Genomic DNA, 26,681 nt, shown 5'->3' on the forward strand with positions numbered 1-26,681 from the left:
TGCTGGGGGTGAGAGGTGATTGGCCGAAAGTTTTAAAGGGGGTTTGAATAAGTACAACATAACAAAAGTAGTGATATACAATAAATATGCAAGATCTAAAATAAAGATACAAAAAATCAACAGCAAGAACCCCCCTCAAAAACTTCCAAGCCCAAGAGTTTGTTCAGCAGCCTCAGCTTTTGTAGCTGGAGTCAGTCCAGGCCAGGTGGAAAAGGCCTGCAAGGCAGAGAGTAGATCTTCCAGGACTCAGCCAATATGGTTTCTGGCCTCTTCAGCAGAGACAGTTGGAGGCTGGGGTGTGAGAGGGGTGGTAGTTGTGAAGCAGTGTTGGGTAGATAAGGAGTAGAGGAACAGCGTTGTTTTCCCACACAATCCGCTCTGATTTCTGCTACCGTTGACATTTGTTTTAATCCCCCAGGCATTTGCTGCCCCAGTTTAGGTGCTATTTTTTAGTATTTCATACTTGTTGCTTTTTCAATTGTGATGTTAAGGTGGGGGTATTTTGGAGGGGGGACGACGTTGATTTATGTAGGCTCCTTTGAGCTGGAAAGGTGACCGTGACATTGCCCTAATACTGAGGCAGAGGGAAGGGAGTTGCTGTGAAGAATGGGCAGGAGACGTCTCCCAGCAGAGAGCCAGAGCTGAATATTGTAGCCATGAATATCCTGGTTCTGTCCCAGATTCTTCTTTTCTTTGATATTGAGGGAGGGCTTTTCATGAATCTGTTCCTGGCCACACACACACCAATTCAAAATCAAGGACAGGCAGGCTGGAGATGAATTTTTAAATTTGTTATTATTATTTAGCTGCATTACGACTGTATCCCACTTTCCCCACAAGTTGGTCAAGGAAGTATCCTTTTACCAGTGTTAATTTCAAGCCTTTACTTTAGTCTTCTGTGTCCTGTGGAAAGTCCTGCCACCAGAAATTCAGTGGGTGCCTGCTGTGCCAGCCTTTTAATGCTTGCTGGAAAATTTCCTATTCTACCCTGCCTGTACAGGTACCGTATTTTTCGCCCTATAGGACGCACTTTTCCCCCTCCAAAAATAAAAGGGAAATGTGTGTGCATCCTATGGGGCAAATGCAGGCTTTCGCTGAAGCCTGGAGAGTGAGAGGGGTCGGTGTGCACCGACCCCTCTCGCTCTCCAGGCTTCAGGAAGCTATCCGCAAGCCTTGGGAGCCCGCGGGAGTTCCCGCCGGGCTCCCAAGGCTTGCGGACAGGAGCCTGCAGCCCGAAGCCCGGGGAGCGCACCCCGGGCTTCGGGCAGATATCCGCAAGCCTGGGGAGACCGACGCGACTTCCCACCGGGCTCCCTAGGCTTGCAGATAGCAGCCTGTTCTGGGGGCTGGGGTCGGGGGAAGCTCGGGCTTCCCCCGCCCGGGGGGGGGGAATAATTTTTTTTCTTTATCCCCCCCAAACTAGGTGCGCCCTATGGGCTTGGGCGCCCTGTGGGGCAAAAAATACAGTAATTAAGAGTACAGTGGACGCTCGGGTTGCAAATCTGATCCATGCGGGATGTGCGTTCGCAACCCGCAGTGGCGCGTCTGCGCACGCATGGGTTGTGATTTGGCCCTTCTGCACATGCACAAAGTGTGATTTAGCACTTCTGCGCATGCGCGACTGCCGAAACCCAGAAGTAACCCATTCCGGTACTTCCGGATTTCGGCGGTCCGTAACCCGAAAAAACACAACCTGAAGCACCTGTAACCCGAGGTATGACTGTACATCCCCCACAAGGGGCTATCGATGCTGGGGGTTTTAAAATTTATTTTTGTTTTTACCTTATTTTAGACTTTTTATTATGTTATTGTTTGGGTTTATATTGCTGTAAACCACTGTGGTATCTTTTATGACACATCTGTGTATAAATATTTAAGCAAACAAACAATTCTTTAAGGTACCGTATTTTTCGCTCCATAACACACACTTTTTTCCTCCTAGAAAGTAAGGGGAAATGTCTGTGCGTGTTATGGAGCGAATGCCAACGGGTGGCGGGGGGATCTGCTGCAGTCATGAGCAGAGGATCCATGGTTCACCTTCCTTCCCTCCTCCGTGGCTCGCTTTGAACAGCAAAGCGGTAGAGGAGCCGCTTACACAGGTGTAAGCGGCTCCTGTCTGGTTGGCTGCTTTAAAGCGTGCGTTCTCTCTGACCCTCCCTCCTCCCCACTCAGCTCGCTAAATAGCAGCAAAGTTTTTCAGCTCGCTGAGCCGGGGAGGAGAGAAGCAGAGCCTGCTTGTTTTAAAGGAGCAGAGCTGGAGAGGAGAGGAGCCTTCTCCCCTTATACCCCTCTTCTGCATTATTAGCAGCATCCTTCTCCACACACCCCACGCATGCTTCTTCTCCCCTTAAACCCCTCTTCTGCATTATTAGCAGCATCCTTCTCCTTGTCCCTTGAGTGCTTTTCCTTCCCTCCCCACTTAAAACGTGGTTACAAAGCATGGATCCACATGGCTCCTCAGGATTTTTGCATTGGGCTACCCCAAACTCACCGTCAGATCACATGTCTGTGTCCACAGCATGAACCACAAAAACCATACATCCACGGTTTCATTTAGAATTTTTTTTCTTGTTTTCCTCCTCTAAAAACTATGTGCGTGTTATGGTCAGGTGCGTGTTATACAGCGAAAAATATGGTAGTTTGGGCTGAGAGACAGATCTCTGCTACTTTAGTAAAGAAGCAACGATTGAATGCGTTTTAAGCATGCAACACCTGATGGCACCAGAGAGCAGGAATGGTTCAATACATTTCCCATGGCAAGTTTTTTCTTTTGTTTTCTTTCTGGCTTATTTATAGCATTCCTTTCCTGTGTTTGGATCCACCCACAGGGACTGACTGTTCCAAGGTCACCCACTGAGCTTCGTAGCTGAGCAGAGACACTCTTTCTTACCTCCCAGGTCCCCTCCCTCCTTCATATGACCTGTAATCCCTTCATTTTTAAACTAAATGAATAAAAAGAAATGATGGTTTCTGTCACAAAGTGAACAGTTGCCAGGGTAACTTTTTTACAGTGTCCATGGCCACATCTGAAAGCAAGACCAGAATAGAAGACAGACCTCAAAACACCCACATGCAATCGAAATAAAGTATTTCAGAAGTTCATGAAAAGATGGAACCTTGCCCCAAAGACATCTGGCACAGTTCATGTGCTCCTGGACTAGGACACCCACCTTCCAACATGGAATGAAGCAACTGGTCACAGAAATCATATCACACCTGATATAAGGTTTAAAAAAACTGCTCCTTTTCCTTATGGGGTACCCAAGAGCCCATATAGAGTCCTTTTGTAGGTTCTCTATTTGTAGGAGAAAGTCACAGAGACCAACTAGAGAATATTGAGAAGCAAAGCAGCGAGTAAGCCTGATCTTTATTCACTATTGCAACAGGGTGCTCCCCCCCCTACACACACAAGGGGGGGGAGGGACCCCAAGCCATGCATGCAAGCCCTAATATAGACATTTTAAATTGCCCACCCTGGAGTTCAAGACCATCCCCAGAAACATCATACATACATCGCAGAAAAGGCGGTCTGCAACAGAAATCTGAGTGCATTGTTTTTACCCTGTCTGCCAGGTTACCTGTTAATGGCCACTTGACTGGATTACCTGTGGAGCCTGGCCATTCTTTTGTAAAGATAATACTTAATTCCTGAGCCAGGTCACAGGCTCACCCTATTCACACCTTAAATGTGCCCTTAAAGCAGGATTTGTGAGGACAGAGACAATGGGGAGGTTTCTGCCTTTTCTTCGACTTTGTAGAGAAATATTTGAGGTGACTGAAAGAGTCAAAATGGCTTTAGGACTTTTCCTGTGGGTTTTGCACATGTGGTTTATATATTTATACATGTGTTTGCTTGGTACATTTATGAACATTTATTATATATATAAGACCTAAAAATTCTTATAGCACACCCTTTAGCCTCGGCTGCCCTGTTCCTTCGGTCAAGAAATCTGAAGCTGCGGGACCTGGAGTGCCACTGAGACTTTGTACACACCCTTCATTTAAAGCACATTTCCCCCGGCACACACAACCCACGCCCAAATTTATTTTGAATTGTTGGTGGTTGTTTTTTTAAAAAAATGTTCCTTTGGTACAAGGTGCCTCCTGAATCCGAATCTCACCAAACCATGCAATCAACGTGAGTAGCTGCTGCCTTTCCCAATTTTTTAGGTAGAAATGACACACAGAACAGGAAGAAACAAGGTATGCATTTTCCCTCAATCTTGGGAATCTAGAAGGCACCATGCAGAATTACAGCACTTAGTCATAGTCCTGCAAGCTTGACTGCCTATGAAAATTACGAATGTGTAAGCATTTGTTCACACAATGCCAGGAGCTAAAACAACAACAAACCTCTTTTTCAAAGCTATGCATTACAGGGCGAAAGTGTCTCAAGAAAGTAGGAATCGGCGTCTTGGAGATGGCAATGTCCCCATGCCCACTGCCTTGTGCCCTCCTCTGCACACACAGAAAAGGAGGCTGCATGAGTCACGCTGCAGGCATTTAGCCTTGAACTGTTTCTAAACCAGGCAGTGCAGCTGGGCGTTTTTCTGAACAAAATCCAGACATGGGGGATAGGCCGCTCACATGTTGGACTGAGCACTTAAGTGCAATTTGACCCATTTCCCCCCTCTAAATTGCACCAACAGGGCAGGATCAGAACACAGGACATTGCAAGCAGAGGGCATTTGGGGAAGGGGCTGCAGAGGTGTCCAGAAGTCTGGGAACTTTATATGTGGAGCCATTTCTCTGGGGTGAAGGGATGCAAATCTTTCCTATCCTTGGATGTTTCAGCTGCTTGCCTGACCTTGGAGGGAGATGGGCATTGCATTCTCAGGAAGGAAAGGATCCAGTCCCCTTGCTCACACCCTCGAGGAGGAATTAATTATCCAGGGGTGAATCCTTCCTTCTCTCCCCCCGCCCCACTTCTCTCTCTCTCTTTTTAATAATTTATTTTTTCCATTCTTTATAATCACACTTTCATCCAGTGATGTCGAATAACTTACAAAAAAAATTCAATCGAAAATCTAACAATAACATGCATCAAAATCCTCCTCCTCCTAGTTATTGATAACCGTATATACTTTTGTCCCTGCTCATTTATCCTATTTCCCCCCTTCCTCCCTCCCCTTTAACCCCTCCCCCCCCAAATTGTTCTCTCTTCAGATCTTTAATCATGTGCACAGATTATTCATTCTAATTTGGATGCTTGGGTTGGCTTCTCCCGGTGATATCCAATTCCTGTAACTTGTCCATTTATTCAAAATCTTTTGACATTTGTTTCCCCACGTATCTTCCGATATTACCTGTTCAAATATATATCAGATTGTATTGTTGCAGGAATTTATGTATAGGTTGGGGGGGGTTCCCCTCCAGCAGATATCATGCACACGCAGCCCACTGCCAAAACCAGCACAATCGCTTTTGTGACTTTTGTGACTTGTCCCCGCAAAACACTTCATCCCAGTTTCTTCCTATCTATTCAAAGGGCCTCTGCTGCATGGTACCAAATGTAAGAATTCACTGATCAATGTATCTATGCACTGGCTCACTGGGAAAACTTCAGAAATTCATATAGACACTTGAGCTCAGCTACTCAGACGCCCCTCTGCCTGAGTGATAATTCCTGGTATCCTGATACCTGAGTGCCAGACAGGTAGCCATTCCAGAAATAACAAACCCAGATGAGGACAAAAGGGTGGGATTAACTTGGCTGGGAAACAGGGAAAAGTAAATATCTCTTTAGGGACGCAGGTGGCGCTGTGGGTTAAAGCCTCAGCGCCTAGGGCTTGCCGATCGAAAGGTCGGCGGTTCGAATCCCTGCGGCGGGGTGCGCTGCCGCTGCTCGGTCCCAGCGCCTGCCAACCTAGCAGTTCGAAAGCACCTCCGGGTGCAAGTAGATAAATAGGGACCGCTTACCAGCGGGAAGGTAAACGGCGTTTCCGTGTGCGGCTCTGGCTCTGGCTCTGGCTCTGGCCAGAGCAGCGATGTCACGCTGGCCACGTGACCCGGAAGTGTCTCCGGACAGCGCTGGCCCCTGGCCTCTTAAGTGAGATGGGCGCACAACCCCAGAGTCTGTCAAGACTGGCCCGTACGGGCAGGGGTACCTTTACCTTTACCTTTTAAATATCTCTTTTGTTCCACTTGATGGGTGTTTGGTGGAGGGCAAGGAGAACCATGGGGCAGGGTCCAGGAAGCACAGATTACTGCCGCCAGACCTCCCCTTTCATGTTGTAACCGTGATGTATGAGTGATGTCGTTGGGGGGTGTAACATGGGGATTAGCATCTAATAAAAGTTTGGGTTCTCTTTTGTCCGGGGCTTCCATCTTGTTCCACCTGGTGGCAGGTGGGAGTCCTGTCGCGACAGTCTTCAAGAAAGACCAAGCCGACTGGCTGCAGTTTTGCTCTGGTATTCCTGGCTAGTGTCCTCGGTTTTTGTCCAAGGGAGACCTCAGATTTCTCCGTTAACAGTTTATATTCAAAAACCTTCCTGACACAGGTGGGATGTGTGTGCAGAGCCTCCACATGGGGCCCCCAAAACCGTGGCCCTGAGAGAGAGGGAGGGCCAAACCTAAGCAGGCTCTGGCCAGCGGACAAAGACGGGATCCTGTGTCCCACGCAAACAACCACAGTGACACCCGAGGAGGAAAGCGGCAGCAGGAGGGAGGGAGGGATGGGGAGGAGGCTGGGGGGCCTTCTGCTGCCAGGGATGTTTTAGCTGAGATTCCTTCCTGATTTTGGGGAGAGGGAGGACTAGGGGATGCGGTTTCCTGCTCCTTGCAGAGCCCTTTTCACAGCTAGCAGTTCCTCCTGTTTCTGGCCAAGGGGGGAACAGTTCAGAAGGCCACCCAAGAGGGCCCCCCAAAATAAAGAGTAGTAACCCACTTTTGGGGTGTGATGAAACGTGGGGGTTTCAGTGCAAAAAGGTTTGGCACTGACTTGGATGTCTTCCTTGATGCGCTTCCTAGAAGACCATCGCCAAACTTTGGCCCTGCTTTGGACCGAACCGAGCAGCGTTGGGATTTGGGGTGGTGCAGTGGAACCTCGGGTTAAGTGCTTAATTCGTTCCGGAGGTCCGTTCTTAACCTGAAACTGTTCTTGCCCTGAAGCACCACTTTAGCTAATGGGGCCTCCCGCCGCACTGCCGCACGATTTCTGTTCTCATCCTGAAGCCAAGTTCTTAACCCGTGGTACTAATTCTGGGTTAGCGGAGTCTGCAACCCGAGGTGCCACTGTATTTATGACCCTCAGAGCATCACTTACTCAGTGGGGGACGGGACGGAGGAGGGGATGCAAAATATACGGGTGTTTCGCTGCAAAAGGACCGCGCAACTTTGGCACAGCTTTGGAGAGGATCCCAAATGTTGAGGTTAATAAAATTCAGCTTTTCTGGCGAGAGAGAAAGCGCAGAGAGGGAAAAGAGGGGGGAGCTTGCTGCACTGGCTTGCCAAGGGTTAAAAGGAGCTGAGCGGGATTCCTAGAGAGGACAGGAAATGAGGGCGGGGGGGGGGTTTCCAGAGCAAAAGCCCCTCCCTCCCTCCCTCCCTCCCCCCCCAGTCTCTTTCAGCCCGGGGTCGCGGGGGCTTGCATTTGGCTCTCTCTGCAAGCGCTGCTCCAGGGACCCGGTGAGCCTCCTCTCTCTTCCCCCTTGGGGTGCATTGGGGAGAAGGGGGGTCCCAGGGCTGCAGGGGTGGGTGTGCATGGGGGGGGGTGCTCAGCCCATGCATGGGGGGTGGGGAGGACCCCCAAGTCAGGGAGAAGGCGTCCCTTCCCCCTCCCTCTCTGCGAAGCCAGGAGGAGTTTGCAGCAGCTCTGCAACTCTGCTCTCCCTTGCCGTTTTGGGGAGGGGTCTTTGGGTCACGGGGAAAGTGGCAGGCAAATAAAACCCCGTTCAGGTGGATGGAAACAGGTCACATTTATTATTAACAGGGGTTGTAGCTGGACGGAAACATTCGGACTTAAAATATATGCAGAAAATAATAAAAAAAGAAAACCTGACCCATGCAGTACAGAAAGAAAGACTGTTGGAAGACGGAGGGCAGAGGAAAGAAAAAAGCTTATTCGTTGGCTATTTCGCAGATTAGTTGGGCTGCAGAAGGCGGGCTGGGGAAACCACACATTCAAGAAACGCAACAGTAACTTTTGCTTGGTTTAATAACAAATAACAAAAATTCCTTTTACACTAAATTACATTATAAGTGTGACCCTTCCACCAGGGTACTGAGAGAGCTACATGCTGCTCTTTATATACTATACCCAACAGCTTAATTAACATAACTTAACAACACCTGCTATAATGCTTCACAGCTGTAATTATTTATTTAATTATTTATTTATTTATACATACCCCGCCCATCTGGCTGAGTTTCCCCAGCCACTTTGGGCTGCTCCCAATCGAAGGTTACAATACAGCATTAAATATTAAAAACTTCCCTAAAGAGGGCTGCCTTCAGATGTCTTCTAAAAGTCTGGTAGTTGTTCTCGTTGACATCTGGTGGGAGGGCGTTCCACAGGGTAGGCACCACTACCGAGAAGGCCCTCTGCCAGGTTCCCTGTAACTGCACTTCTCACAGCGAGGGAACCGCCAGAAGGCCCTCGGAGTGTCCGGGCAGAACGATGGGGGTGGAGACGCTCCTTCAGGGATACAGGACCGAGGCTGTAAAACTAGGTCATGTTATTTGCTCTGGCCCTTAAAGACATACGCATCTTGTGAAACAACAATGAAACCTAAAATTTAAAGAAACCATTCAACAGTTGTAGCTGGACGGAAACATTCAGACATAAAATGTATGCAGAAAATAATAAAAAAAGAAAACCTGACCTAATGCAGTGCAGAAATAAAGACTGTTGGAAGACGGAGGGCAGAGAAAAGAAAAAAGCTTATTCGTGCGGTGCAGAGTTAAACCTCCCTCCCGCAGGAGGCAGGGATGGCCACCAAAGTAGATGGCGTCCAAAGGAGTTGGGGGCCAGTGCATGGAGGAGGAGAGGGCGATGGGGGGCTGCTAGCCAGGAGGGCCATGTCTGCCTTCTTGCAGTCAGAGGCAGCCACGCTTCTGAATCCCAGTTGCTGGAAAAACACAGGCAGGGGAAGAGTTGCTGCTGGGCTCAGATCCTGCTTGTGGCTTCCCAGAAGAGGCCCCTGCCTGGCCCCTGTGGGAACAGGAGGGGGGACTCAATAGGGGACTCCATGGCCTGATCCTGCAGGACTTGTCTTCCGTTCAGATGCTGAGTTCCTCTGGATGCAAGCACACCCTCCCTTGTCCTCCAGCTAGAAGGAAAGCTTTCCCCACCACCCGTTCATCAGGCAGGGAACTTATCCAGACTCCTGGCTGACCCAGGTGCGCCCATTCAGACATGCAGCATCTCAGGTGTCCAAATGATCTTCTGAGACTGAACCTGATGAGTAGCCCCCCAAGGAAATGAAGGCAGAGGAGGCCCTGCTGGGAAGGAAGCAGACTTGGGGTGGGGGTGAAAATGGCAGCCTCCCCCCATTGCTGAGGGTTACTGGGAGCCCCTCTCCCACCAGCTATAATTCCTGAGTTCTCTGGCAATAGTGACAGATTGTTAAAGCACTCTAGGAGGGTGTTTTCTAGCAGCTCTCAGCATCCTTCACAAACTACAGTCCCCAGGATTTTTGGAAGAAGCTTTGGCTCTCTAAAAGTGGGGTGGTCCTGCTTTGCAGATACATGGCAGATGGGCCCCAGGTGTGTGTGTGTGTGTGTGTGTGTCTGTCTGTCTGTCTGTCTGTCTGTCTATTTCTTTCTTTTTGGAATAACTTTTGATTGGGATCATAAGAAAAAGGGGAAACAAGATAGAGCAGGACCACTCTAATTTCCTAGGGCAGATCACAGCATTAAAACCCAATCTTAAAACCAGTTCAGAACCACTTACAGTCACAGAAAGGAGGTAACTCCTACTTGCTTTTGAGCGCTGTCCTGTGGCCCCACCCACATGCCCTTTGGCCTTGCCCATTTGGCTCTCAGGGGGTTGGCCAGAGAAATATCTGGCTCTCAGAATAAAAAACAAAAAGGCACTTCACTCCAGTAGTATGTTTGCAGATTTCAAGGGCTAGAAAATGAGACTGAAGCAGGAAATAAATGTGCACTGAAGTGGGGGTGGGAGGGAGAGCAACCCTAGAGGACCCCAGAGTTAGGAAACCCCACTCTAGCCTAGTGTCCACATTACACTCAGTACAAATGACTCACTTGTCAATCACACCTCTGACTTCATTTGCTGATGGGAAACACTGAAATGGAGGAGCAACCAGTCGGATTCATCTCACAGAAATCCCTTCAGTTGCCTGCACCTTTTGCATAGTAACTTTCCTTTTAGGAGGGTTAGAGGATTCCTTTTTCTTTCCTATTGTTTGTTTCTTAAAGAAAGCTCAGAGTCTGGGCTGTCCAGCCCTGGTTCCTAGCAAGACTCAACCATGCTTGCTCAGGGAACCTTTTTCTTCTCTTGACCGTGTATGAATATTATAACAGAACAAAGTATTTGCTTTGGTAGCACCTCTCATTAGGACAGAACTTGGCAGAAGAAAAAAAGGATTCCTTCTGATTTCTTGGAGGCTTCTTGAGAGTCCAGATGGATGAGCCAGACTCAGCTGGTCCTGAAGCAGGAAGAGGCCATGCCATCAAAACTGAGAGCAGTGGGAGATTTTGGGAAAGCTCAGTGCAGAAGATCCTGGGTGAGGAGGACACCTTCAGCTCAGATGCGCAGAGACAAAAGTTCAGGCAGTTCTGCTTCCAGGACGCCGAAGGACCCTCAGAGGCTTGCAGCCGACTCTACCACCTTTGCTATCAGTGGCTGAAGCCAGAAAGTCACACGAAAGCTGAGATGCTGGACCTGGTGGTCTTGGAGCAGTTCCTGGCTGTCCTTCCTCTGGAGATGGAGAGTTGGGTGCGGGAATGTGGAGCGGAGACCAGTTCCCAGGCAGTGGCTCTCGCTGAAGGTTTCCTCCTGCGTCAGGGAATGGAGAGGAAGCAGGCAGAGCAGCAGGTGAGAGAGACTTTCCTCTGGATGCTCCCAAGGGGCTGAGAACATGAGGGAGAGTATCCCCAAACTCCCTCAATGGACCATCAGTTTTTGGAAAGCATCCAAGGAATGAAACCAGATACCACTAAAGTTTTTTCATCGGCCATTCCTTGTCTAATCTTTCTCCCCATTCTCAATTTTGAATCCTTGTTGCTCTTTCAGGGAAAGATTATCTTTGCAGAAATGGGCCCCGATTCCCCTGAAGCAGAGAAGACTCCCTTGGACACCAGAGAGAGGCCACCAGGTAAGAAGGAATTAGTTTTTTTTCCTGTTTGGTTGCATTCTGTGGATTTAGAAACTGATTTGTGGGTTCTTTCCATCTTTTGGGGGAGGACACTTGGGGCCAAGAGCCCAAAGTGGGGGAGGTGTATTTTTACATAGCTAAAATACAAATGTCAAAATGCACGCAGTAGATAAGGCTTTTTCTAAGGCTTCCCTTCTAAGAGAAGCACACGCTCATTGCTTCCTTCTTACTTTTTTCTATTGCAGGGGACAGAACGTTGCCGACCAAAGCTTCTCCTCCGTCTTTCCACGGTAGCGAAGGGGAAGAAGAGGCTGTGGAACCAGATCAGGCAGGTGGAAGGAGCCTTGTGGGGAAGGAAGCCGAGGGGTGGGGGAAGCAGAGGTGGCTCTGGGCCCAAACAAATCTCTCTCCCCCCCCCTTGGCTTCTGTCAACACTGCCCTGAACATGCCGGTCAGGGTTTATGCGCTGAGAACAATGAACAGCTCCCTCACCTTCACTAGGCTTCTGAATGTTGCTAGTAGTATTTATCACTAGTTCAGCTTTATTTCTATACTGGTTGTTGAATGCTAAAACAAGCTCTTAAGCAGTTCACAAACTGTACAAAGCAGTGGCCAGGATTCACCTAAGCAACCCCAGCAGTACAATACAAAATACAGTAGTACCTTGGTTCTCAAACTTAATCCGTTCTGGCAGTCTGTTCGACTCCCAGAACTGTTTGAAAACCAAGACATGGCTTCCAATTGGCCGCAGGAGCTTCCTGCACTCAATCAGAAGCTGCGTCAGATGTTTGGCTATCGAAAAATGTTCGCAAACCGGAACACTCATTCCGGGTTTGCAGCGTTTGGGAGCCGATTTGTTCAGGATCCAAGCTGTTCGAGTCCCAAGGTACCACTGTAAATCAATTCCATTAAGGCATTAAAATAAGCATCCATACTTAAAATGTACAGCAGAACAATTACATTAAAACAAAACAGCAATTGACAGGCAGAAAACAACAGAGCAATGTGTAGTAGATAATCTGTATGTTGTCTAAGAAGGGGACCTTTCCCTTTTTATTTTAGGGTCCGGTGTGCTTTGAAGATGTAGCTGTTTGTTTCATAGACGAGGAGGGGGTGTTGCTGGATCCTGACCAGAGAGCTCTGCGTAAGGAAGTCTTGGAGGAGAATTGTGGGAAAAGGGACTCTCTCGGTAAGGCTCCCTGTTCGAGCATGATATCTATTTTGAAATGCAATACGTATCTCTGTATGACAAACCTCTAGTAATTTGATAGAGCTCCACAGTCTTACCAAAGCACCTGTGATTCTGACGCTCCCGCAGCTCACCTTGAATGATTTGTGTGCAAATATTCTTCTTCCAGCTGTGCCTTTTAAAACCAGGAACAGGCTGGTCTGAACTGCCCACACCTTTTAAAACAGGGGTAGACAACCTAAGGCCCGGGGGCCAGATGCGGCCCAATCGCCTTCTCAATCCGGCTCACGGATGGTCCAGGAATAAGCATGTTTTTACATGAATAGAATGTGTGCTTTTATTTAAAATGCATGTCTGGGTTATTTGTGGGGCGTAGGAATTCGTTCATTCCCCCCCCCATATAGTCCGGCCCACCACATGGTCTGAGGGACGGTGGACTGACCCATAGCTGAAAAAGGTTGCTGACCACTGTTTTAAAAGATAGGCTTCAGAGTTGTTAGGGAACGTGCTATAACTTTTTTTGGGGGGGGGGTTATTTTTGCTTCTGTGCATTTTCGGTTAACCTTGGAGATGGTCAGTCATCTCTTTAGTCATCCGAAAAGAGACAGAAGCAAAAGCAAACAAAAAATGGACTAGCAGATAAACATCTATACAGTCGTACCTTGGAAGTTGAATGGAATCCATTCTGGAAATCCGTTTGACTTTCAAAACATTTGGAAACGTTTCAAAACCGCCAATCGGAAGTGGCGGAAGCCCCAGAGGACGTTCGGGTTCCAAAGAACGTTCGCAAACCAGAACACTCACTTTCCAGGTTTCCGGCGTTTGGGAGCCAAAATGCCTGAGTACCAAGGTGTTTGGGATTCAAGGTACTACAGGTAGCCAAATTTGCACTGGCAGCCAAGAATCTCCATTCCAGCTGTATGAAAGCACTCCCAATTATAAAACCTAATATTGTAAATTTATTTTTATGTTGTAAACTGCTAACTGATTTCAGATCACAAGCATTCATGAGAATTGTTCAATTATTCGGGACTCCATTTCTTCCCAAGACTCTAATCCATTTCTCTTTTTGTTGCAGGTGGCGGCGATTTGGAAATTAAGAATGAGGGAGACCACGACAAAATCCCCACAGTGGAGAAGTCATATGAAAATTCAGAGTGTGGAGAGAACTCCTGTCAGAGCTCCCATGTCTCTTCTGATCAAAGAAATATCTCTGGGAAGAAACCTTATCAGTGCCTGGAATGTGGAAAGATCCTCAGTCGGAAGGAAATTCTCACTTCCCATCAAAGAATCCATACAGGGGAGAAGCCATATAAGTGTTTGGAATGTGGAAAGAGCTTCAGCCACAGAGCCAACCTCACAGCCCATCGAAGAATTCATATTGGGGAGAAACTATATTTGTGCTTGGAATGTGGAATGAGCTTCAAACGGAAGGAGAGTCTCACTTCCCATCAAAGAATTCACACAGGGGAGAAACCCTATCAGTGCTTGGAATGCGGAAAGAGCTTCACTCGGAGGGATAGTCTCACTTCACATCAAAGAGTTCATACAGGAGCAAAACCGTATCCGTGCTTGGAATGTGGAAAGAGCTTTAGTCGGAAGGATAGCTTGACATCCCATCAAAGAATTCATACGGGGGAGAAACCATACCAGTGCTTGGAGTGTGGAAAGAGCTTCGCTCAGAGTACCCATCTCATTTCCCATCATAGAACTCACAGCGGGATGAAACCGTATCAGTGCTCAGAATGCGGAAAGAGCTTCAGTCAGAGCGCCCATCTCACTTCCCATCAGATAACTCACAGCGGAAAGAAACCCTATCAGTGCGTGGAATGTGGAAAGAGCTTCGGTTGGAAAGAAAGCCTCACTTCCCATCAAAAAATTCATGCACGGAAGAAGCCGTTTCGGTGCTCGGAATGTGGAAAGAGCTTCACCCAGAAGCAAAACCTCACAGCCCATCAAAAAACTCATACAGGGGAGAAACCCTATCAGTGCTTGGAGTGTGGAAAGAGCTTTAGTCAGAGCGCCCATCTCACTTTGCATCAGAGAATTCATGCAGGGACTAAACTATATGTTTGCTCTGAATGTGGAAAGAGCTTCAGTGAGAGCGCCCATCTCACTTCCCATCAAAGAACTCACCGGCCAAAATTACAGAATCGTGGGATGGTACAGTTGGAAGTCACCACCATGGTCATCTAGTCCAACCCCTGCAATGCAGGAATCTCCACTACAGCATTCCATGACAGATGGACACCCAACCTCTCCTGAAAAACCTTCAGTGAAGGAAAGTCCACCACTTTCCACGGTTGTCTGTTCTACTTTCCAATGGCTCTCTTGTAACTGCATCAGGAAAACGATGAGATCCATCTAGCGTGACTAGTTTTTGAGAAGCTCAGTGCTGTGTCTTAATAATCACAGCATTCTTTTTAATTCCTCACAAGCCAACCATTTTATTATCTGTTCTAGAACCTTTCCTGGTATCCATCCCAAGCTTGAGCGTTCAGCAGTTACCTGGGTCTTCTCCCCTCACCCTTGTGTATATGAGGACAATATTTGGCCTTCTCTAGCCTGCAGGGACCTCATCTGTTCTCCAGGAATTCTCAAAGATTATAGACATAGTGTCTGAGATTCCATAAGCAAGTTCCTGTAGTACCCTTGGGTGCAGCACATCAGGCCCTGGAGATTTGAAAAGTAGCTAGATGTTCCTTTATACCTCTTCCTATCCTGGGCTGCAGTTATTCTGTTAACACTGGGTTCAACATGGCTTTCCTTTTGGGTGAAGACAGAGGCAGAGTGGCTATTCCACCTTCTATCACTTAATAGCATTTCTGCGTCTTCTCCATGAAGAGGACCTGCTCCTTGCTTGTTCTTCCTCTTGCTTCGAAGATAGCCGAAGAAACCCTTTGAGATTAGTTTTAACCTCTCTTCCAAGCCAGAGCTCATTTTCAGCTTTGGCCTGCCTGACCACCTCCCTGCAACTGTTGGCTCCTGGAGTATTCTCTTCCTTCTTCGTGAGTTGCCCTTTCTTCCATTTGTTATCCATCCCATATCAGAGAAACCACATCAGTGTGTGGTGCGTGGAAAGGGTTTCAGACGGAGGGCCTGTCTCGTGGCCCATGAAAGAATTCATACGGGGGACGGGACCAGATCAATGCTGGGTACAAATTTAAACTTAAGATCCAGTTACAGATAGGTAGCCGTGTTGGTCTGCCATAGTCAAAACATAATAAAAAAATGCTACTGGAAGGAATTTTTTTATTTTGTTTAAACTTAAGAGACTTTAATGACTCTGTGGGTGAGCATTGCAACAGTGTCATGTGGCAACCTAGCAAAGAAGTTGACTTTTCTCTCAAAGCTATAGAGTACACAACCAGTGTCCAGTCTTTCTTCATACTCAGGTCTCGGAGGTGCAAGTCATGGGTTCATGGTACTGAATACCTTCTCCACATCCATCACATCTGGAAAGAGGGTGAAGAGCAATATGGCAACACTGCTGAGATAGCCCTCAGTGCTGAGCTCTTAAAAGAAGTTGGCAAGCAATTCGTGTACTTCAGGAACCTCCAAGTTGCAAATTTGCGGTGCTCCTGACTGCCACTGTTCTCCTTCGCACGCCCAGGATGGTGGCGGTGCCCCTTTTGAAGCTGTTTCTGGTATCTGCTGAGCACTCCCAGGTCATCTGCCAGAAAAGCCAGAAGTTTCAGGCTTTCCTGTGTGAGAAGCTTAAGACAAGGATTCCCTTGCTGCTGTCCTCCTTCGATTATTCAAAGTACATTCTGAGCAGATGCCAGGATTGTATCTCTGAGGAAGAAAGAGTTACTTGTTCATTGTACTCAAAGGTGCTTGGGAGCAATGCCAAACCCATTTTGTTTTCTTCAGCCAACTCCAGTCCTCATCTGCACACATCCAATACATGGATGAAGCCTTAGATTGAACCCAAATTCCAAATATCTCATCCCAGTGGCAGCATCTGAGATCTTTTCCCAGGCCATGTGCACAGAGTACCAGATCTCAACCGGTGGGACATTTTTGCCTGTGTCTCGCATCTATTCCTTGAGCAGGGGACCCTGTTCTGCTCCCCCCCCCCCAGTGTGAACTGAGACTCGGTCTCAACAGACCAGGTATTTTTGGAATCATGTCAGGTGTGTGTGTCTCCAAGGCCTTGCAGCCCTCTTCTCATGAACCCTGAGCTCCAAAGATTGTCGGTTCTCGCACTCCCAAAAAGTCTTGCTCCTTTTCTCAAGGTTTGGAAACCACTCTGCCCAATGTATAACTTTTCTTTATGTGTATCCAGTCTACCAACCTTATCACCCGTGGTTCTTTCCCATCAGCTATTATTGAGTGCTAATGTCTTTATTGCAACATTAAAATATATGGCAAAATACATTGATGGTTCTGGTTGCATATTCTGTTGTGGTGTATCAGAGTGCAAGGCCCCCAAATACCTTCTGAAAAGCATGAACTCTCCAGAGACTCCTGGGGAAGCCAGGAGTAGGAGATTTTGTCAGGATAGGATCACTTCTTCACTGCAGAGCCTGGCTGCAAGATCCAACCCACCTCTTCCACTTCTTCCCTGTTCTCATAGTGGCCAAATACCCCTAGGAACCCAGCCCTTCTTCATGTGCTACCCCCAGGGGAAGTCAGGAGGGTGGCAACACAAGAAGGGGCCTTTTCTGCGGGTTCGATCCCCAAGAGCTACATGTTCCTGCAATGCAGGGGGTGGGACTAGACAATCTCAGGGTCCCTTCCCACTGGACAAGTCTATGATTCTGTGATATCTTGGGTGTTGTGTGAAAACATTCCTCTTCTCCCAGGCCTTCAGCTATTTTTTGTTTGTTTGTTATGCAAAACAAAACTTTTTATTTTTTGAAATAATTTTTATTTGGTTTTACAAGTATGAAATTATAACAATACAGCCAAACACATCCATATTTAAAGATTCCTCCGAATTTCAGGACTTCCCACCTTCCCAGTACATTTTTGAGCACAATTCAAAGTGTTGGTGCTGACATTTAAAGCCCTAAATGGCCTCAGTCCTGTATACCTGAAGGAGCATCTCCACCTCCATCGTTCTGCCAGGACACTGAGGTCCAGCTCCAAGGGCCTTCTGGCGGTTCCCTCCCTGCGAGAAGCCAAGTTACAGGGAACCAGGCAGAGGGCCTTCTCAGTAGTGGCGCCTGCCCTGTGGAATGCGCTCCCATCACATGTCAAGGAAATATCCGACTTTTAGAAGACATCTGAAGGCAGCTCTGTTTAGGGAAGTTTTTAATGTTTACCAGACCACTGTATATTAATACTTTGTTGGAAGCCTCCCAGAGTGGCTGGGGAAACCCGGCCAGATGTGTGGGGTATAAATAATAAATTATTATTATTGTTGTTGTTGTTGTTGTTGTTGTTGTTGTTGTTGTTGTTATTATTATTATTATTATTATTTCCCTCCATGGGTCCTACGGTCAACCTTATCAACTGCATATTATTCAGTAATAGATGTTTTATGTCACTCCATTTTCTCTATAGTATATATGGTATTTTACACTGGGGAAGGCATTGTTTTTGTTTGTTGCCATGATATGCATTTTTGGGTTTTCATTTTGTAAACTGCGCTGTGATCTTCGAATGAAAGGCGGTATAGAAACTCAGTAAATAATAATACAATAGGAGTCGAGATAGACTGACTCTGCTGCTGAAGTTACAGATAGGTAGCCGTGTTGGTCTGCCATAGTCAAAACAAAATAAAAAAAATTGTATCTGAAGAAGTGTGCATGCACACGAAAGCTCATACCAAGAACTAACTTAGTTGGTCTTTAAGGTGCTACTGGAAGGAATTTTTTTATTTTGTTCTGCTGCTGAAGGTTTCACTCTGAAGAACATAAGAAGAGGCCGCTGGATCAGGCCTGTGGCCCATTGAGTCCAGCATCCTGTTCTCACAGGGACCGACCAGAGACCCTATTATGGGAAACCCTCAAACAGAACCCAAGTACTGCCTGCAGTTTCCACCAAATTCAGAAGCACATCAATTTGGAACCAGTTCAGAGTCAATGGGACAAGGTTGGGTTTTGGGCCATTTACTTGTCATCCTGGTTTGGGTGTCGATTACTCAGTTTGGGGGAAGCCACAGAATGGATTCACAGCACAAGACTGGCACCAGTTTGGAGTCAATAGGTGGATTATTTTGGCATTTACCTGTATCAACTGCTCAGTTTAGGGGACATGGAGTTCGCATTACAAACGGCCACTAAACTTTGGCATCAGGTTGGGAGAATCCGAAATTTCGGATTAATGGAGCTGTATTCTTTTGGGAATTATGGGGTCAGAACTACCTAAATCATATAGAAATTTATTTGTGTCTGCTACTACAGAAGCAAGAATGTTGCTCGCCCCAAAATGGAAAGAAGCAGAAGTCCCAGCAAAGGAAGAATGGATACAAAAAACTTCAGGAATATGCAGAAATGGCGAAACTTGCTGGAAGAATAAGAAATCGAGATAAACTTTTTATAAAAGAATGGAAATGGTTTATTGGATATTTACAAATAAATTGCAAACAGATAAAAACATTAGCAGGATTATTGTATTAACCTGCAGTTATATTTAAAGTAGATAAACAAGTGAGCAAATTAAATGAATTTGGATATGCAGTAGAGAGATAAATTTCCTTAATTTTACTAAATTTTTCCTTAATTTATACATTTCCTTAATTTTCCTAACATTTCAGAACTCCCCCCCCCTTTCTGCGGTTCCTTAAAGTTATTTAATATATACATTTCCTTAATTTTCCTAACATTTCAGAACTTCCCCCTATTTCTGCGGTTCCTTAGTTATATTATATATAATAACTTTAAGGAACCGCAGAAAGGGGGAAGTCAAATTTTGAAATGTTACAATGACTGTAAAATTAAGGAAATGTATCAACCTGAAAAGTGTTTGTTTTAAAATTAAAAATGTAGCTGTATTGAGACGCATTGCCTCATCCTTTGGAAGCCCCCTCCCCTCCCCGGCCCCCCATTGTTCTGTCGGGGGTCCCGCTTCCCCCTCTCTCCGGTCCCGCGGGCTTTGTTCTCGATTTGGGAGGCGGCGAGGCGAGGCGAGGCGCGGCTCCGGGGAGAGGGAGAGGGAGGCTGCCTTCCAGCCCGCCGGGCGCCCGGGAGCCTGGACGGCGGGGACGGGAAGGCAGGCGCTTGGGGGGCGCGGGGCGCCGTCCCGCCGCCGCCGCCTCTCCCAGCAGCCCGGCAGGTAGGGGAGGGCGCGGAGGGGCGCGGAGCGCGGAGTCTCCGCCAGGCCCCGGCTCGACGGGGCGGGATAAGAAGGCGGCGCCGGCTGGCCGCGCCTCCCCGAGCGCCCTCTGCACTCCGAGCGGCGGAAGCGGAGGCTACGCGGCTGCGGCCGCCCAGCCTGGCCGGGGATGGCGGCGCCGGCGGGGCGCCAGGTACCGGCAGCCCTCGAGGCGAGGCGCCTGCGGCGTCCCGGGAGCGTTGCAGCCCCAGCTCTTGCGAGAGGCGGCGTCCAGGCGCGCTGGGGGATGCGGGAGCCGAGGGGGCGCCCGCGGGGGAAGGGAAGGGGAACCCCCTCCTCTGCAGCGGGGCCCGGGGGCCTTGATCCAGTGGAGAGCGGGCGACCTTCTGTTGGGGGGCAGCAGGGGTGCCAAATGGATTAAAATATTGGGGGGTGACCAGGTAAGCCCCACTCCAGGACAGATGAATTTCTTTGCCTAGGGAGTTACTGAGATTGAGGCCTGTCTGAGCTCTGGGCTCCTAATCTATGGGGAAAGCCACTCTGCCCATGCTCAGGAGCGCCATTTCCTTTATCTTTGGCCCCTCTTGTTCACTGTTGCTTCCCTTGCTCTGGGGCGGAAGCCCAGCAGGGAAAACAAGGCAGGGTCCAGAATCCAGTTACAAGGGAGGAGACTCGGACTAAACCTTTTGAAGGCCAGACCAGAAGGGGCTCCCTGGGAGGTGGTGGGCTCCCCTTCCTTGGGGGCTTTTAAGCAGAGGTTGGGTGGCCATCCCTGCATGCTTGTTGAGATTCCTGCCTTGCAGCGGGTTGGTCTGGATGACCCTCAGGGTCCCTTCCAACTGTACAGGGGTTGTGTCAAGAGGTTCCACAGCTCCTGGCCCTGTGTGCTCCAGGGGGTCTGTGAACCTCCCTCATGTCTTGCGATGGAAAGAGATTTCTCTAAGGAGTCAGGTCCCCCTTTTCTTTCTTTCTCTCAGCTTCCAGTGACCTTTGAGGACGTGGCCGTCTATTTCTCCCCAGAGGAGTGGCCACTGTTGACGGACTGGCAGAGGGACCTCTATTACGATGTCATGCAGGGCAACTTTGAGCTGGTGGCTTCACTGGGTGAGCATCTTGGGGGCAAAGGGTCTTCAGGGCCCCACAGCCAGCGTTAGAAACTCAGATGTATAAGCTGGTCGCCAAATGGCACATGGACTGTGGGTGGAATGTCTAGGGGCATTCCCCACCCCCTATGAAATCTATTATTATTATTATTATTATTATTATTCATTTAATTTCTATATCACTTTATATTTGAAAGAAAAACAACCTCAAAGCAGTTTTAAGGTAAAGGTAAAGGTCCCCCTGCCCGTACGGGCCAGTCTTGACAGACTCTGGGGTTGTGCGCCCATCTCACTTAAGAGGCCAGGGGCCAGCGCTGTCCGGAGACACTTCCGGGTCACGTGGCCAGCGTGACATCGCTGTTCTGGCCAGAGCCAGAGCCGCACACGGAAACGCCGTTTACCTTCCCGCTGGTAAGCGGTCCCTATTTATCTACTTGCACCCGGAGGTGCTTTCGAACTGCTAGGTTGGCAGGCGCTGGGACCGAGCAGCGGGAGCGCACCCCGCCGCAGGGATTCGAACCGCCGACCTTTCGATCGGCAAGCCCTAGGCGCTGAGGCTTTAACCCACAGCGCCACCAAAGCAGTTTTACACCCCATTAAAACATTGAGCGTAAAACAAATTCACGCTTCGAGTAAATTGTTTCCGATTCTTCTCTAAGTGACATTTTGCTTTCCCCATACAGTCGTACCTTGGAAGCCGAACGGAATCTGTTCCAGAAGTCTGTTTGACTTCCAAAACGTTTGGAAACCAAAGTGCCGCTTCCGATTGGCTGCAGGAGGAAGCTGCGTCGGATGTTGGGGTTCCAAAGAGCCTTTGCAAACCTGAACACTCAATTCTGGGTTTGTGATGTTCGGGAGCCAAAATGTTTGAGTTGCAAGGCGTTCGGGATCCAAGGTACAACTGTATTTATTTACCTAAATTTATAAAGCTGCCCTATAGCAGGCGTTCTAGGAAGCCAGCGTGGAGCAGTGGTTAGAGTGTCGGACGAGGACCTGAGTTTGAATCCCCACCAGGCCATGAAGCTCTCCCTGGGTGATGTTGGAGCCAAAACAAAAACAAAGGGGCCATACTCTGTTTTTATTTGCTGATTACATACATTTTATTGTTATTTTAAACAACGCTTAAACAACATAGAATAAAAATAAACATGAGAACATAAAAAAGAGACAGGCATACTACATAACTATAAGATTCACAGTTTCAATTCTATAGAGTTTAATCTAATACAGTGGTACCTCGGAATGAGAACATGATATGTTCCGGAGCCCCGTTCGCATCCAGAAGCAAATGTAACTAGGGACGGCACATCTGTGCACCCGTGCAACGCTTTTCGCTGCTTATGTGCATGTGCGTGACGTCATTTTGAGTGTCTGCACATGCGCGAGCGGCGAAACCCGGAAGTAATGCGCTCTGTTACTTCCGCGTTGCCGCAGAGCGCAACTCGAACACGCGCAACATGAAGCATATTCAACCCAAGGTATGACTGTATATAGATATTATTATCCAAGTAGATATATATTTATTTTTAACCTTGCTATGTTTTGTATAAATGTGCTCCAATGTGAGGCTGAGAGGGAGTAACGGGCCCAAGGTCACATTGAGCTTCATGGCTGAGTGGGAATTTGAACCCTGGTCTCTGCCTCCAGGGCCCCAGTCTGATGCTCTAACCACTGCTCCACACTGGCTGCCTTATGAACAAGGAACATGGGAGGAAGTCCCTTACTGGCCAAAGTGCAAACCCCTCATCCTCACTTGCCCGTCTGCAAAATGGGAATGGCAGCGACTTACTTCAGAGGAGCTGGGCGTTGAAGGAAATAATATTTGAAAAGAGTGAGATAAGTCAACGGCCTTATAGCTATTGGAACTGGGATTCGGGATCCAAGAGGTTTTGCGGCCTGATGTTCAAAACAGATGTAAAGTGGTACCTCGGAAGTCGGACGGAATCTGCTCCAGAAATTCGTTCAACTTCCGAAAACATTCAGAAACCAAGGCGCAGCTTCTGATTGGCTGCAGGAAGCTCCTGCCCTGCCTCAGAGGTGAACGGAGGGCAGAGCGACTGGTTCTGTCCCCCTGGGGCACTGCAGGGCATCACAGCTATGATGTAGTGAGTGCAGCAGAATGGAAGGCGAGAGGAAGGGGGTTCCGAATTCTGGCCTCGCACAGGGTGCCCCTGGAATTTGAAAGACCGAAGCCTGCGCACGCCAGGAGCTCCTGCACGCCTCAGAAAGGCAGGGTCTCCTTTTGTCTGTTCTCCTGCTGCTAGCAAAGGCCGACTTTTCTTTCTTTGCTGTCTGTCTGCACACAGGAGCTGTTCCTCCCAGACCGGAGCTTCTGTCCCGGATTGAGCGAGGGGAAGAGCCCAGCATTGTGGGTCGCCCTGGGCAAGGGGACAGAGACGCCCAGGGGAGTGCCGGTGAGTACAGAATCCTAGAATTGTGCGGCTAGAAGGGACCCCCGGGGTGCCTGAAAAGAAGGAATCTCAGCTGAAGAAATCCTGAGACAGATGTCCAACCAAGAGGGCCAGATTCAGACTTTAGAGGCAACAACAACAACAACAACAATAATAATAATAATAATAAATTTATTTATACCCATCTGACTGGGTTGCCCCCACCACTCTGGGCAGCTCCCAACAAAATATTAAAAACACGATAAAACATCAAACATTAAAAACTTCCCTAAACAGGGCTGCCTTCAGATGTCTTCTAAAAGTCAGATAGTTGCTTATTTCCTTGACATCTGATGCGAGGGTGTTCCACAGGGTGGGTGCCACCACTGAGAAGGCCCTCTGCCTGGTTCCCTGTAATGTTGCCTCTCGCAGGGAGGGAACCGCCAGAAGGCCCTCGGAGCTGGACCTCAGTGTCTGGGCAGAATGATGGGGGTGGAGACGCTCCTTCAGGTAGACTGGGCCGAGGCCGTTTAGGGCTTTAAAGGTCAGCACCAACACTTTGAATTGTGCCTGGAAACATACTGGGAGCCAATGTAGGTCTTTCTCTGCGGCTGCTCCCAGTCACCACTCTAGCTGCCGCATTCTGGATTAGTTGCAGTTTCCGGGTCAAGCAGTAGTCCAAGCAGGAGATAACCAGAGCATGCACCACTCTGGCGAGACAGTCTGTGGGCAGGTAAGGTCTCAGCCGGCGTACCAGATAAGGCTGGCAGACAGCTGCCCTGGACACAGAATGGATCTGCGCCTCCATGGACAACTGTGAATCCAAAATGACCCCGAGGCTGCATACCTGGAGCCCCCATACAGATCTCATTCAACTTACAAATGATAATAAACTGTAAAATAAAACTGTATTTTTCAAAATGAAACAAAACCTACAATAGGATGAAAAACAATGTTTGTTTTGCTATACTTCCACCAGGGGCAGGCAGCCTAAGGCCCAGGGGCCGAATGTGGCCCAATCGCCTTCTCAGTCTGGCCTGTGGATGGTCTGGGAATCATCATGTTTTTACATGAGTAGAATGTGTGCTTTTATTTAAAATGCACCGCTGTGGTGCATAGGAATTCCTTCATTATTTTCCCCCCAAAATATAGTCTGGCCCCCCAGAAGGTCTGAGGGACGATGGGCCGGCCCATGGCTGAAAAAGGTTGCTGACTCCTGATCTACTTTATTTATATTTGGAAAAATATCTCTTCCTTTTTCTAATTGCTCAGATCCCAAAAACTAATCTTCGGTCATATACCTGCTTCTATTCTTAGTAGAGATCTAGGCACCCGACCTGTCCTGTGGCAGAGTTGCTTCTGTTGGGATTTTTAATAGACTTCAAGTGAGAACGCTAACGCTCCACTGAGCAATTTGTGACCATTTGATGTTAGAAATCTGGCAGTGGAAATTTTCCATGGTGCCTCCCTTTCCCTTGATGTCCTAAGCAGGTGCTCATTTTGCTTCATTTTGGCAACCAACCTCTCTTTTAAAACCCTCCAATGAATCAGAGAATCGTTGCGCTGGAAAAGCAGCCGGAGTGCTGGGCCGGATGGGCCAATGTTCCACCCTCCAACCTTTCTCCTGGGAAATAGGGACATTCCCTTCTGCGGCAGGAAGCCCTCCTGCGTTTGATCTTGTGACGCACCCAGGCGTCGTCCTGGACTCAGAGGCATCGGTCACCTTGAGCTAAGGTCAACCTCACCTCCCTCGCAGGAGTGTTGTAAAGAAAACATGTGCGAGGGAGGGGATCATTTACAACACCTTCCACAGATCAATGGAATGAAGAAAAGCCCGTCAGGAAAATCATCATCATCATCAAAACACCGGGAATATTCAGGAACATACCAGAGAGTAAATCTTACTGAACTCATTGGGATTTAGTGTAAGGATGCCCAGTCTTGACCCCATTACCTGGGAGTCAGCTCCATTAAAAACAGTGGGATTACTTCTGAGTAAACAGAGCAGTTCCAGAGGAATAAGCACTCCCTGCGTTTGCTCAGAAATGTCTGGCTGAGGAAGCAACGCAGTGAAAGAATTTAAAGTAGATTGGTGACCTTTTCCTTCAAAATTGTAGGGAGGGTTTCTTATGCCAACTTCACCCTTCATTCAGTGCAGGGATTTTATTATTGGTATAAACAGAACTCTATTTTTGCACCTACACACACCACTTTTAGAGCGGGTGGAAAAAGGAAAAACGGGACATTTCTAGGATCAAATCAGAATCTGGGGCAGCTTCTGTAATTCTGGGACTGTTCCTGGAAAACCAGGACACTTGGAGGGTATGTGGTGGCCTGATCCAGCAGGTTCTCCTTATGTAGGTTTTATGTATTCGACTCCATTCCCAGACTTGGGTTTTGCACCTTCTCCTTCTTCTTCCTGCAGGAGAGTCGAGCATGAACTGGCAGGCAATGAAAGAGGAGCCGAGGGGGGACTGGAACCCGCCTGCCTCCCCTCCCTGGTCCCTCTCGGGACCCCAGTTCCTTTCCCTCCAAGAGCTGTGTCCCACGTGGTGCCAGGTGGAGCTGACAAACATCCGGAGCCTTGCCCAAGAGGGGCCTCTGGAGACGGGTGCGCTGCAGGAGCCCCAGCTGCTGATCTGTGGCGACTGCGGGAGGAGCTTTGAGGACGGGGGCTCCCTGGCGGACCACCAGGCCACCCACGAGGAGCAGAAAGGCCCCTTCGCCTGCCCTTCCTGCGGGAAGCTCTTCCTCTACCGCCTCAACCTCCTGACCCACAAGAAGCACCGGGCGAAGGCTCAGCTTGCCTGCGCCCCCTGCGGCCTCCGCTTCTGCCTCAAGGGGGACCTCCTGCGCCACCGGGCCAGCCACGCGGCCAAGGAACTCTACCCTTGCGGCACTTGCGGCGAGGTCTTCCAGCGCAAGGCCCACCTGCTGGCCCACGAGGCAGTGGAGCATGCTGGAAGGGCAGGCTGCCACTGCCCCGAGTGCGGGGAGGCTGTGGGTGGGGAGGCGGAGCTCGCGCAGCACCTGACGGCACACCACGAGGAGCGCCGCCCCTTCGCCTGCACCTTGTGCCCAGAGACCTTCAGCTGGAAGGAGGGCCTGCGGCTGCACCAGCGGTCGCACGCCCAGGAGGGGGGCCACCGCTGCCCAGACTGCGGGAAGAGCTTCAGCCGCCGCGGGAACCTCCTGACCCACCAGCGCCTCCACAGCGGGGACCTGCCCTTTGCCTGCTCCGAGTGCGGGCGCGCTTTCCCCACCAACGTCGCCCTTGTGGCTCACAGCAAGATGCACCTCCGGGGCAAGACTTTTGCCTGCCAGCAGTGCGGCGGCTGCTTCCGCTCGCGGGAGAAGCTCCTCCAGCACCAGAGCCACCACAACGGGCAGCTGGAGGAGGACGGGGTCAAGGAGGAGGGAGAGGCGTAATGCTCCAGTTCTGCCTGTAGGTGGAGCAAGTCAGACTCCTCCTCTCTCTCCATTATCTTGGACTCGT

General features: G+C 48.9%; 2 protein-coding genes and 1 long non-coding RNA gene across 4 annotated transcripts; 2 read left to right on the forward strand and 1 right to left on the reverse strand.

The window, feature by feature from the left end:
• Positions 1 to 7,604: 7,604 nt before the first annotated feature.
• Positions 7,605 to 16,848, forward strand: LOC307199141 (uncharacterized protein). 2 transcript variants are annotated; one of them, XM_079946817.1, is made up of 6 exons: positions 7,605 to 7,626; positions 10,508 to 10,999; positions 11,198 to 11,279; positions 11,525 to 11,607; positions 12,342 to 12,468; positions 13,547 to 16,848. In XM_079946817.1, exons 2-6 carry the CDS (start codon positions 10,586 to 10,588, stop codon positions 14,662 to 14,664), a joined length of 1,824 nt encoding a protein of 607 aa, XP_079802943.1. In that variant the 5' UTR covers positions 7,605 to 7,626; positions 10,508 to 10,585; the 3' UTR covers positions 14,665 to 16,848. The 2 variants fall into 2 exon arrangements, with proteins under 2 accessions (XP_079802943.1, XP_079802942.1); XM_079946816.1 differs by lacking the exon at positions 7,605 to 7,626 and having other exon boundaries at positions 9,793 to 10,999.
• Positions 15,154 to 17,522, reverse strand: LOC307199335. Its single transcript, XR_013831891.1, has 2 exons — positions 16,529 to 17,522; positions 15,154 to 16,167 (listed from the first exon to the last, which is right to left on the reverse strand). It is a non-coding gene; the product is annotated as an uncharacterized lncRNA (long non-coding RNA).
• A 1,219-nt stretch (positions 17,523 to 18,741) lies between these two features.
• LOC307199714 (zinc finger protein 34-like) lies at positions 18,742 to 26,681 on the forward strand (the record flags this gene model as incomplete). The annotated part of the gene is made up of 5 exons (XM_079947692.1): positions 18,742 to 18,771; positions 19,531 to 19,692; positions 20,670 to 20,796; positions 23,102 to 23,209; positions 25,611 to 26,681. The coding sequence occupies 5 exons, from the start codon at positions 18,742 to 18,744 to the stop codon at positions 26,612 to 26,614; spliced, it is 1,431 nt and encodes a 476-aa protein (XP_079803818.1). The 3' UTR covers positions 26,615 to 26,681.

The sequence above is a fragment of the Podarcis cretensis genome, assembly GCF_951804945.1.
Source record: "Podarcis cretensis genome assembly, chromosome: 12".
Classification (NCBI taxonomy): Eukaryota; Metazoa; Chordata; class Lepidosauria; order Squamata; family Lacertidae; genus Podarcis; species Podarcis cretensis.